General features: G+C 33.9%; 1 protein-coding gene across 4 annotated transcripts in view; it reads right to left on the bottom strand.

Annotated features, from left to right (window-relative positions):
- Positions 1 to 12,755, bottom strand: part of SSBP2 (single stranded DNA binding protein 2) — a 404,380-nt gene that overhangs the window by 13,163 nt on the left and 378,462 nt on the right. For all 4 annotated transcript variants that reach the window (XM_074204890.1, XM_074204891.1, XM_074204893.1 and 1 more), the window contains 2 exons: positions 7,142 to 7,170; positions 557 to 655 (listed from right to left, as the gene is read on the bottom strand). In XM_074204890.1, coding sequence (XP_074060991.1) covers positions 557 to 655; positions 7,142 to 7,170 — 128 coding nt within the window. The remainder of the gene's footprint in view (positions 1 to 556; positions 656 to 7,141; positions 7,171 to 12,755) is intronic.

Here is a 12,755-nt window from a genome sequence, read left to right as displayed (position 1 = left end):
TTTACTATGCTTTTTTTGTTACAAGGAATATCCCCCTCTTACAATTGGGGAATGGGATTTGTGGAATAGGATCACCAATAGTAATATTAAATAAAGAAAAGAAAAAGAGGGTCATGGAAAAATTTATTTAAATGCAGGAAATTTAGAAGGAAGTATAGACAAGAAGGACGGTTTTGAAAGTAGCATGCTGAATTTATTATATATATATTTTTAAAAAAGGAATATCAAATAGAGATTATTAGTTTTATAATCAATCCTCTTTTTGTCTTCTGCTTTATATGTAGAAATGTTTATTTTTGGGGCATTACGTTTAAGATAAAAAAATTAAAAGAATGTGAATAGAGGAAAAGAAAATGAAAGAACAAAGTAGAACATAGACATTTATTATGGAAAGTTACTTAAAAATTTCTGAGAGGTCACTTTTATTTTAATTTATTGGCCCCTGGCTTTTTCCAAATATAATTTGCTTTCAACAGAAAAAGAAAACAGACATAATGCATTTTTCCTATTTCAGGATCTAATAGTGGAATAACAATATAATAAAAAAAATACTTACACTCTCACTCTGAAAAGGATTTAAGAAATTTCCCCCCATTTCACCATCATCCCTTGGAGTGCCAGGTTGATTACTTAGGCTCATATTATTGGGAGAATTCTGCAAACAAGATAAATAAAATATGGCATTGTTGATGATTTTACTTTGTACAATATGTCACAATTGACTCTAGAACATCATCCTAGGAGAAAGACCCACCTAGGTTTCCAATCTTAGCCTTCAGCAAGAGCACTAGTTTGTTTTTGTAACTTAACAAACACAAATATTTTCCCAAATGAAAAAAACAGCCCATACCACAACTTTTTTCCCTCCTAGTTTCAAAAATAATTACTTGAAACATATTTAGCAAAGACTTCCTAATCCTGGAGACTTTAAACCACATTCTCAGCAGGGGAACTATGAAGGGGACCTACCTACTGATGAGGTATGATAGGGAAATAACTGCCCTTGGTAATTTTAGTAATCAAATTTAAAAGGTCACTGTTTAAATGAGCATGTTCTTTTAGTTCTACACTCAATTTTGCATAGGAACATCATTTCAACAACTTTTTTATGTAATGCTAAAAGAAAAAGAGAGTTAAGTACAATGGTTGACCACCAAAGAAAACATTTTAGAACTTAAGAATCTGTTGTCTATTCCTCCTTTAAAAGAAAATGTGAAGCTTGGAAGATAAAAGTTAATTGGGGTAATTTTTTTTTGTTGAGCCTCTTAAGAGATTTCCTTTATTATTATATAAAAAAATAAAATGCCTCAATTTATCAAACTAATAAAATGTTGAAATAGTAATCAATTGGTACATATTGTTTCTAAATTATGTCCATTGTTTCATAATTGCAACATGCTCTAGCCTCACCAGGAAATATGATGCTCTCACTATCAAAAGATGATGCTATTCTCTATTCTATTCTATTCTATTCCAATTTTTACCACATAGTTAAATCCTTACTTATCATATGAGATGGGGTTAACAATTTAAGATGCTTCTCAGTCGTGGTCACTTGTTTTGGGTATGGGGAAGGAAAGATTTCTGAAGATCACAGAAGACTGCTCAGAAGTTTTTAAACTTGAGTGATGCAATCTAGTTATATCAAAAACAAATGCTTAATATGAATGTAGTCACCCCATAATAATGTGTTTTGCTATTTTTTTCAAAAATTGATTGAGCAACAAGGCAGAAGAAAAGTAGGGCTTGTATCTTGTTACTTGTACCCTGCAGAGAGGACCTGAAGTTGACTGGAACTCCTTGCTTTGTTAAATTCCACAGGGACAGAACAAAATGGAAAAATGAGGCAAGAGTAAATAGCAAAAATGGAATCTTATTTTTCCTATATATTCCCACCCTTTCCAAAAGTTACAGATATATAAACCTATATTTATCCATGTGTAGACAAAGAAAAAGTACTTGCATTTCTAAAATGAATGTGCAAATATTGTTACTGAAATCATTAAACATTTACAGAGGCATCAATCTTAAAAGTACTTAACAATAATTTATTAGTGATTTTTTTACAGCAAACTCTGAAAGCAGGAATTAGATCTTTAATTTGGTTCAAAGAAGATTAATTAAAATATAACATTTTAAAGATCTTAAGTCTAATTTTTTTGATTTTCAAATTAAATGGAATGAATTATTATTATTAAATATGCTTATATTATATGACAAACTGAAAGAATGCATTCTACGTTAACATATATTTAAATAAATTTATACATTCTACTCTTCTTGATAAGGCAACTTCCCGTGGAGCAAATAAGATCCTCAGAATGCTGCCTTAGATATTTAATTCCATCAGAGGATTCTTTAGTGCATGAATTGATAAAATATATAGTAAATTATTTCTTGACCAAATGGTTTAAAGTCCCTAATGTTTACTTGACTTCAAACAAAGGGCTGACTTAAAATATTTAAAGCAATAATAATGCATAATTTTTAAAAAAATATTTATAAATTTAGCCTGCTTCTTTCTTTCTGTTTTTCCAACAATGTGTATTTTTCAATAATCATAGATTTTTGTATTTTTTCCCTCCCTCCCTTCCCCCCCTTCCCTGAGAGAAAGCAATATAACATAGACTCTATAATCAAACATATGATTTTTATATGTGAATAAGTCAATATATATATGTATATATATATATACACATATATATATATGCTCAACCTATATGATATAGGCTCTATAATCACACATATGATGTACATATGTGAAGAAGTCCTCATTGTAATGTTAGCTGATTCATGTACACCCCTCTGTAAAGGGTATCCCAGATCACAGGTTCTTAGAGAATAGCTAATTTTATAGGTGAGAAACCTAAGGTCTCCTAAAAGGGAAGTCCCTTTCCCCAAGATCAGTATCTTATTTGACATATTTTAAAAACATGGACAGAAAAGTAAGTGACTAAGCCAAGTTAAGAACAAAAAAAAACTGCAAAACCCAGGTCTGCCCACTTCATTTGGCTATCACTGCCCAATCATTTAAGGATATGGCAAAATCATTTAATTGAAGAGAAATGTGTAGGATATGCAGTGGAAAAAAGTGGGCTTTTGGAGGGAATTCTTACAAGTTACTTCTAGAAATGGTGTGTTAAGTGATCAATAAATGACCCAAAGAGGTCCTAAACCTGAGCAGCAGGGAGGTGTGTCTCTTAGGTTCCAGCTATTCATCAAGGCAAGTCATTTTTGAGAGCAGAGTCCTTAAGGGCCTTGGGGGGGGGGGAAGTTGTAATTAGGGAAGATTAGGATACCCCCTCTCAAAAAGAGCATTAGCAGAAACTTAAAGGAAGTTTTATGCAGGTTTTATTCCCTAGCTGACTATTCAACATAAGTGATTTTTTCTGTAATCCTCTGGCTTTTATATAATGCTCATGAAAATATTATTCTGAGAAGGGATCCATTGGTATCACCAGACTCCCCAGAATTACATGATATCAAAAAGGTAAAGAGCCCCTACTCTGGTCCAAATCTTTACTTTTACCACGAGGGAGTGGAAGCATAGAGAGGGAGAATCAGGCTTCTACTCTAGGTCACCTATGCCAAATCCAAGGCTCAAATCCTCCACCCTATGCTAGTCTTGGAGTCAGGAAGAACTGAGTTCAAATTCTATCTCACATAGTAAGGCTCCTTTTTAGCTTCATTATATACAATTACAACCTACTTTGAATTATTCTTATTTGTATCAATATGGCTGTCTCTCCATTGATTTGCAACCTTCTTGAGGGCAAGGGAATTTTTTTCCCCATAGAATCTAAACTGGATATGACCTGAGAGATTCTGTAGTAAACTCACTATTTTTAGAGATAAGGAAATTAAGGTCAAGAGATCTTTATGGCCTTGGTACTGGCAGAGGTAGGATCTTATTCCTGCCCCTTGCCCCCCCACACCTCAGGTCATCTGACACAAAATCCATTACTCTTGCTACTCAACCATATTGCCCTTCCATGTACAATGAAAAATGACTTATTTTTCATCTTTGTGCTTCCAGTGAAAAGTAGGTGTTTAATAAATATTTGAACAATATTCACTTAACTTAGTTAACTTACTATAAACATAAGTTATAGACCAGGTTCTGACTTGCACTGATTGATAGAAGAAGTTTCTTCATGCCAAATTCCCAAAACCAATGAAATCACAAGTCCAATTTATTCCACCAACTCACTTCATTCCTCCCCATGCCAAAACAAAACAAAACTAAAAAACATGGTTAATTATATCTATCAAAGTTGTTTTGAGAAAAGTATTTTTGTAAAATTTAAAAATTTCAAATTTAAATTTATATGGTATTTATATAAATATATTTAACTATAAAAATTTGAGTCATTATTATGTAAAATCAATTTTGCATCTTGTAGGCAATTGTCTGGTAGCATATATCTCAATGTTTTACTTACTCTGTATTACATTGCTAAACGTTTACAATTCATTTGCTCAGCACCCCTTGAATGCATAGAAAATACTATATTAGTATGAATGCATATTGTCATTTGCAAGAATGAATGTGTATGTTCCCTATGTATGTGTTATTTAGGTGTGTACGTGTTCTCTTCCAGGCCTATAGAAGTCTACTTAGTCCATTATAAAGCTATATAATATTGGAGATTTGCAGTAAAAAAATAGAAAACAATATCCTTTTAATACTTGTAATTAATAAAACAAAAACAATAAAACTAAATTGAAAAATTTTTATTTCTCTTGAATGCTAAAGCTTGAAAAATTAAAAGGGAAACTTTTCTCTTTTTCTCCTCCTCTCCCCTCACTTTATTCCATTTGTGAACTAAAACTACCTTCATATATATGGCTGATAAACACAAGAGAAGTTTAGTAAACAGTGGGAAGTGTCAATAAACATTTAGTCAATGGCTGGATCAGGTGGAAGACTGTTAAAAACATAGGGTAAAGAGTGGGGAAGGCATTAGACTAGTGGATGGGATTGTAGGAAAAAAAGGTTATTTTGCTAGAGTGAGTAAAGTGATGGAGATTTTTGTAGAGATTTGGAGTGATTCCAGGATACTTTCAAGGGTTCTATAGGGTTGATGAGGCTGCTTCTTTATTAGATCTGGTTTCAAAACTTGTGGTTTTCATTTCCCTTGAGAAAGATGTACTTCTAGTGCTACTTTTATGTTTATTCACCATGACTGAGGTTATTTTGGGGTTCTAAATGAGATGGGAATAAAAAAGGAAAAGAGGAGGAAAGAGTAAAAGAGATCTTCCTGATATCATCAGACTTATAAGGGAAAGGATAAAAAGGGAAGGTAGATGGGATTTAATGAAAATTATATATATATATATATATATATATATTTATATATATTTTAAGAAAGATTGCTTGTATTCAAACTAATTAAATTTGAGTGGTAAAAAAAATTAAATTTGTGAGTGGTAAAAAAAAAATTAAGATAAAAGAGGAGTACATGGCATGTTCACATGGTTCTCCTGAATAGGGGAAAAGGTGTTATAGAAGAGATTGGAATCAGATTGAAATAACTGGGTTAGTCAATGCAATGCTCTCTTCTAGCTCCAGTTGTTCCCTGACCCACAGAGAAAAAAAAGATGAATGAATTGCACTTTCTGTTGCCAAATCATATCTGCCACTAGGGTATCTTAGTTTCGGCTATAAACATCCTACAAAAAGGAAAGAGACAATTTTAAACTTAAGCTTAAAACCTTTTTGATTACTCCTAAATACAGGTATTCTAGTTGTTTGCCAAATTTGTTGTTGCTATGCAAAGCAAGACAACCCAGACATGCTGTCAAATTAAACTTATTTGAATGAAGTCTTAATTTAAAATAGTATTCTTCTCTAATATTATCTTCTTTACAACTTATGGGGATGTCACACTGTTTTACAGTAGCATAGGCAAATTAAAGAAATGAAATGATCCTTTAATGAATTTTTATAATGTTTGGAAGAAAAGTCATTGTCCAATGCATTCAGTTCAAAGGTAGTGAATAAACAGTTCCTACCAGTCTTATTTACATTGTATTATTATTCTTATTTTTGTTGGTTTGTTGGTGGGTGGATCTTGGGATTTTTTGTTGTTTGTTTTTTGGGGGAGAACAGTTTCTCCTTATCTCATCCAGCCACTCACAGCCTGATCCCACTCAAGATCAGCAGAGAAGCTTTGATCTGTCCTATTTCTTCTTCTTCTTCTTCTTCTTCTTCTTCTTCTTCTTCTTCTTGGCAAGGCAATGGGGTTAAGCGACTTGCCCAAGGTCACATAGCTAGGCAATTATTATAGGTCTGAGGTTGCATTTGAACTCAGGTCCTCCTGACTCCAGGGCCAGTGTTATATCCACTGTAACACCTAGCTGCCTGATCTGTTCTATTTCTGATCTAGACTAGTTCTCATCCCTCTTCAAGTAGCCATACTGGTGACAAATTTAATGCAGACAACTGATTAGCTTACTGCACCACTCAGCACTCCCAAACTAGTGATCCATCATTCAGCCTTCCTAGTAACTGTGGTTTTAGGAATGTGACACCACGTCTGGTCTTAAGGTACTTGTAACAAGAATGGTAATTTTTTTTGCCTATAAACTCAAAAGTAGAGAGCTGTTCTTTAGAAATAAAATGTACTTATAAATAAAAACTTATTTTTAGATTCTTAAACCACTGAGCATAAAAAGGCAACATGCTATTATAATATTGTTTTCTCCTTGCTTTAATATAATCTCCCTTTAATTTTTTCCATTTTAGAGAAAAGAGAATAATCACTAGATAATGAGAATTGACTATTATCTTTATAAATTAAAAATTTCTTCAAATTTACCTCTTTTATATATATATATATATATATATATATATATATGACTAAACTTGATTACTTTTTCAAGAGGTTATTTTCTCAGTGGTATTCATTTTTAAAATAATGTAACAATATAATATGGTTAAATTGGTTATGATCTGGACATGAATTAATCACATCAGGAATGTTCTGTTAATAAGCCACTAGCACATTTCAGGGGTAATCAAATGAATCATTTTACCATTTCCAGCTGGTTTTAAACATCAAGATATCATGATCAAGTTCATAAGATAATTTAACAATTCAAACTAAACATTTAACAAAAAATATACAGCAATACTCACTTTGGAAATACTGTCCATATCTCCTGAGCCTGAAAGAAAAATAAAATTAAATACATATAAAATCTTCATTAGTAGATATCAAAAGCATCAGGTTTACTTTCCAAAATTTAGTATTTTTCAGTACATACACTATCCTCTGATGTGAATCTAAAATAAAAATATTTTCTCCCTCTAATTTGTAGAGAGGAGTCACTCCATGTACATGTGACAAATTCATGAAAAATTTCCACTCTTGGCAAACAAAATAAAACATGATGAAATCCTTATCAGGGCTTATAAATAAGACTCTGTGGAAGCAAAAATTCCTCAATATGGCTCAATTGGTATGATTTTCAGGTGTGTCTATTCTTAGATTTTTTTTTTTTGCTTTGTTTTATTTCATTAGTCTGATCTATGATTTCATTGGTACAGGAACCATCTGGTGTAGAACCTCACTTCAATGAGGCAGAATGGAAATTAATTTGCAACTTTACAAGTGAAGACAGCTAAGTAGCACCTAGATGTAACTTGCCCAAGATGACCCAGCCTAGAACTTAAACATGGGTCTTATTCACTACAAGATCAGTCATCTATCTACTAGAAATTTTAATATTTTTGTTTAAAGTAAAATTCTAATTTTCAGACACCAAAAGAGACAACAAAAACTATAACCAATATTTTCCTGCAGTAATCAAAATAAAAACTTTTATATAAACCTTCTATACATAACAGCTTCCAAGAATTATTTCATATTCATAGCTGGTCTTTCATAATTCTATCTTCAAAAGAACTGATAATTTGTTTTTATGAAGATGCATGAAAGAAAAGAAAAATATGAATATGTAACAAATATAATTATCTCTAACAGATGTATGATATATATTTATGTGTAAATGTATGTTATATAAGCACTATATTAAATGGTATCATATACAATATACTACTAATAGATGGATAGCTATATGTACACAATTCATTCCTTTTTCTCTACAGAGGAAGTATGAGTTTCCATAGTGGCCCTATAGCAAGAGATGAACTATAGCTTAAAAGAAAACACTAGTAATTTTTGGCATGATTATTCTAAAAATACATTCTGATATTATGGCTTATTTTAAAAGCTAGAAATAAATAGGAACAATAAATTCTTTCAGGGTTAGTATATGCATAATTGAAAGTATGTTGATTTTATTTAGTCACAATGGAAGAAACCATCCACCAAACATACATGATGCTTCTAGTCTAATGTTTTTTTGTTGTTTCTAGTCTAATGAATATAATAACTGTTTATAGCTATTATATAAAATATTTTATTACTAAGTTCACTTCTAATAAAACTTATGCGATAGAAGCAAAGTGATGGAGAAAGAAATTGTAGTACTTGGTAATAAAGGGGAACACAGAAAGTTATTCAATACTTCCATGGATTTGCAATCTCATTCGTCACTGTGGGTACTGTTACCAACAATGGAGACCTCAAACTGTTTTCATTGAGTGATGTTTATTCATGTTTCCCCTTAAATCTTTCAGAGGGCATTTGTGAAGTGAGTGTGTGTGTGTGTGTGTGTGTGTGTGTGTGTGTGTGTGTGTGTATGTTGGAGTGGATGCTAATCTACATCTCTTGACATTGCAAAGATACTATTAAAGATATGAGGGTTGGCAATTAATCAGTATTCTCTCTACATGACCACCTCCTCTTTTGGTCATACATTTCTCTGATAATGTCTGCTACATCCCCTGCATGATGTCATAATAGCTTGCAGCCCACTCACATATTTAGTGTGCCTCTCTCATATATTGGTGACACATTAATTTAAATTCTCTGGAGCCTGTGATATCACATAGTTGGAAGTCTTAAAGCATCACCAGGAAACTTAAACTTAAACAAGGTGCACCTTTGAGGAGAAGCTTGGATTCATTTTAAAAATACAGTTTCTCAAGAGCAAAGTAGCCTACTCAACTCCTACTCAGTTTTGGGTCCAGTTCATCCCCCCCCCAATCATCTGTCTAAGGCCTATGTAAATCATACTCTGGAAAACCAGGGACTCTATAAATATTTTGAAATCTAGGCAATTGGGGGCTGTGCATCCTTAAAAATCACAAAGTCATTTGCAACTCTCAATGAATTGTAAATAATATAGTATATTCCCTTCCCTTCACATAGTCTCTTCTAGGTTTTTTCCTGTGATGAGGAAAAGCAGGAGCCCAAGGTTTAAGTTTTGAGTTTTCATGGCACAAAGCTGACTGTGTCAAAATTCTTTAGGATTGGTTGTTTGAGGTAAATTTTATAATACTGATCAAAATAAAAAAGGTAGTTCCTCGTCTATGTCTGCTCAGTTGTTTTCAGTCACGTCCAATTCTTCATAATCCCCATATGGGATTTTCTTGGCAAAGATACTGGAGTGGTTTTCCATTTCCTTCTCCAGCTCATTTTACAAGAGATGAAAACTGAGGCAAACAGGATTAAGTGACTTGCTCAGCATCACACAACTAGTGTCTGAGGTCAGGAAAATGAGTTTTCCTGACTCCAGGCCTAATGCTGTATCCACTGTACCATTTAGCTGTCCTAAATTCCATTATAATGCTAATACCAATGATGGTCAAGTAGCTAGCATTTTAAAATTTATGAAGCACTTGACTCATATCATCTAGCCTCAGTCTCAAAACAACTCTGCGGAAGTAGATACTATAGGTATTATCCCATTTTACAAATGAAGAAACTAAGACCTAGACAGATAAAATGATTTACTCATGGTCAGTCCCACAGATAAAGTCAGAGGTAGGATATGAATCTATATCAGACATTAGTGGTTCACATGCCCCTCCCTAACCTTGCTTCCCTCTTATTGTGATGTCAACATCCTCAGACTCTGAACAGTGTTGCCCCACATCTGTAAGAAGTGTGAACTGGATCCATGCCTCTTTATCATTTGCTTACTACAAAGAAACAGTCTGTCAATTGATTTACCCTATTCCCTCCATTCCTATTTTGTTCTCTCCATCCTGCTTTGTAAATTATTTTCCCCCTTACCATTGCCCCTTCCCATTATTTTAAAATATATGTATTCTAAATTTTCTAATAACATATATTTTCTATTAATTTATCCTTTCCATCATCCTCTCCTTTTAATTAATTTTAAAAACATTTTAAAACTTAAAGAAATTCTCCAACATCAGCTATGCCTCAAAAGTCTTCCTTCACATTTTAAGTTCATGACCTCTATGTAGGAGGTGATTCAAAAACTTTTTGCAGAAGGAAACCTTTGGAGTTCTATATGTACATAATGAGCATCATGTGGAACCATGCTTTTATGTAATGCCTATAAACTGATTCAGTAAGCAAGTAATCCCAAATTCTTTCATTTAATTAAATTAATTCAACATTTATTGATCTCTTTCTTGGCAGTGTGGCATTTTAAAAACAAGAGAATTTGCTCATATCACAAGAAAATAAGATTTGCAGCTAGGAAAAGATGACTTTATTTTTGTGACTGAGATAATCAAAGCACTTGACCCGAATCACTGCTTTCTTATCTGCAGATCCTTCTGGGATGCTATCTTGTGGTTTCCACCCTGAGTGTGTTTAGGGGCTCCTCCGTCACTTTTCCTGTCTTTGTTTTTTTGCCTTCCTTGACATCCATGGTGCTTAGCATGGTAAATGCCATGCATACAGTAGGTCCTTAATAAATCCCTTTTTCCACACTATGAGTATGGGAGTTAACTAAGAAAGTGACAAACTACAGTAAGTCTTGATAGAAACCATGTCATTAGGGTTTTGTTAAAATGTGTGGGGAATGGCTCCAAATGTCAAGGTTGTAAGTCATTCTATCTATTATCTGAATTGAGCTGAATTTAAAGAGCTCCTGGATACTTGAAGAAACTTGTCATTCTTCCAATTTAGGAGGAGCTTAAAGGGAGAGAAAATTTAATTGAAGGTATATCTGATATGAATGAATCAGAGTAATCACCAAAACCAAAAGGATAACATTCCTCACTGATTTTATCTTTAAAAACTCTCACCTCATACAACCAGATCCACTATTTCTATCCTGGATCCATCCAGACACTTAATGTCTGTCTCCACTTCTTCCCTCACTCTTTTCATAACCCTCTGCAATCTGGCTTCCAACCTCTTTATTTAACTCAAATTTTCCTTTCCAAAGTTAGCAAGGATTTAATTTTTTTTAGTTTTTTTACAAGACAGTGGGGTTAAGTGACTTTCCCAAGGTCACACAGCTAGGCAATTATTAAGTATCTCAGGCCAAATTTGAACTTAGGTCCTCATGACTCCAGGGCCGTTGCTCTATCCACTGCCCCAGAAAGATTCAATTGTTGAATGCAATGGTCCAATCTGAATTCTCCTCCTTCTTATCCCCTTTGAAGCATCTGCTTTTGTTGGTCACCCTCTCCTCTCTCTATGGGGATTTTGCCATTTGATCTCTCCTGCCTTGCTGACCTTTCCTTGAGCTCCTTTGTTGATTCTTCATCCATGTTATAACCATGAACTGTCATTAGTTATCTGAGGTCCTATCATGGACTCTGTCCTCCTGTTTCTCCATACTCTCTCATTTGGCCATGTCCTCACCTTTCAATCACTGTCTCTTTGCAGATGCTTCCTAGATCTCTTTACCCTGCTCTCACTTCTCTCCAGAGCTTCAGTCCCACATCACCCATGCCTTTTGATAACTTAAAGTAAATCTCAGACTCAATGTGTCCAAAGTAGAACTCATTTTCTTTGTTTCCAAACCCCATACATCTTCCTAACTTTCCTATTAGTCTTGATGATGCTTCTATTCTCCTGGTTACTCAGGCTTACAATTTCAGTAGTGTCATCTTCAACCCCTAAAAATGTGCAATGTGTCCAACCTGTGGCTAAATCTGATGATTTCTACTTGTACATCTCTCACATATATCCCTTTACCTCTTGTCAGGACTCTTGCAATAGGTTTGTAATTGGAGAGTCTCCCTGACTCAACTCTCTCCTCTCTCCAATTCATCTTCTATTTAGCTGCCAAAGTGATTTCATTGAACACAGGTCTAGCTATTTCACATTCCTTAGTAAGTAAACCCCAGGGCAACCCTTACATTCCAGAATCAATTAGAAAAGCCCCACATTTAGCATTGAAAGCGCTTCCTAACCTGGTCCTTCCTAGTGTTTCTAACTCTAACCCTCTACGATCCAGCCAAGGGGCTGACTTGGAACGTGCTGCCCCCCACACCCAGAATCCCTTCTTCACCCTTCACTTTCACCTTTTTGTTTCTTTGGTTTTCTTCAAGATTTAGCACAAATCCCACCTTCTGCAGAAAGCCTTCCCTTTTAGGATGACCTTCCATCTTTTCTTCATAGCTTGCATGCTTATCACCTCCACTGCAATGTTTCTTGAGATGAAGAACCATTGCTGTCTTGTTTTGTATTTCTAGCTCTTAGCACAATGCTTGGTGATTATTTGGCACTTATTAAATGCTTGCTAATGAACAAATCAAAGTTGAAAAAAACATTGTTTTCCTATAGATCCTGAGATGACCCTTTAACAATCCTTATATTTTCCAAATTTTCTATCTGACATAGAACCAGTGAGGTGGTGCTATAGTGCAGAGTGACAGGCCTGGAGTCAGGAAGACTCATCTGGCCTCAGAC

Source organism: Macrotis lagotis, chromosome X, assembly GCF_037893015.1.
Source record: "Macrotis lagotis isolate mMagLag1 chromosome X, bilby.v1.9.chrom.fasta, whole genome shotgun sequence".
In the NCBI taxonomy this organism is placed as follows: domain Eukaryota; kingdom Metazoa; phylum Chordata; class Mammalia; order Peramelemorphia; family Peramelidae; genus Macrotis; species Macrotis lagotis.
Note: the sequence above shows the minus strand (reverse complement) of the source record. Positions and strands in the feature narration are given on the sequence as shown.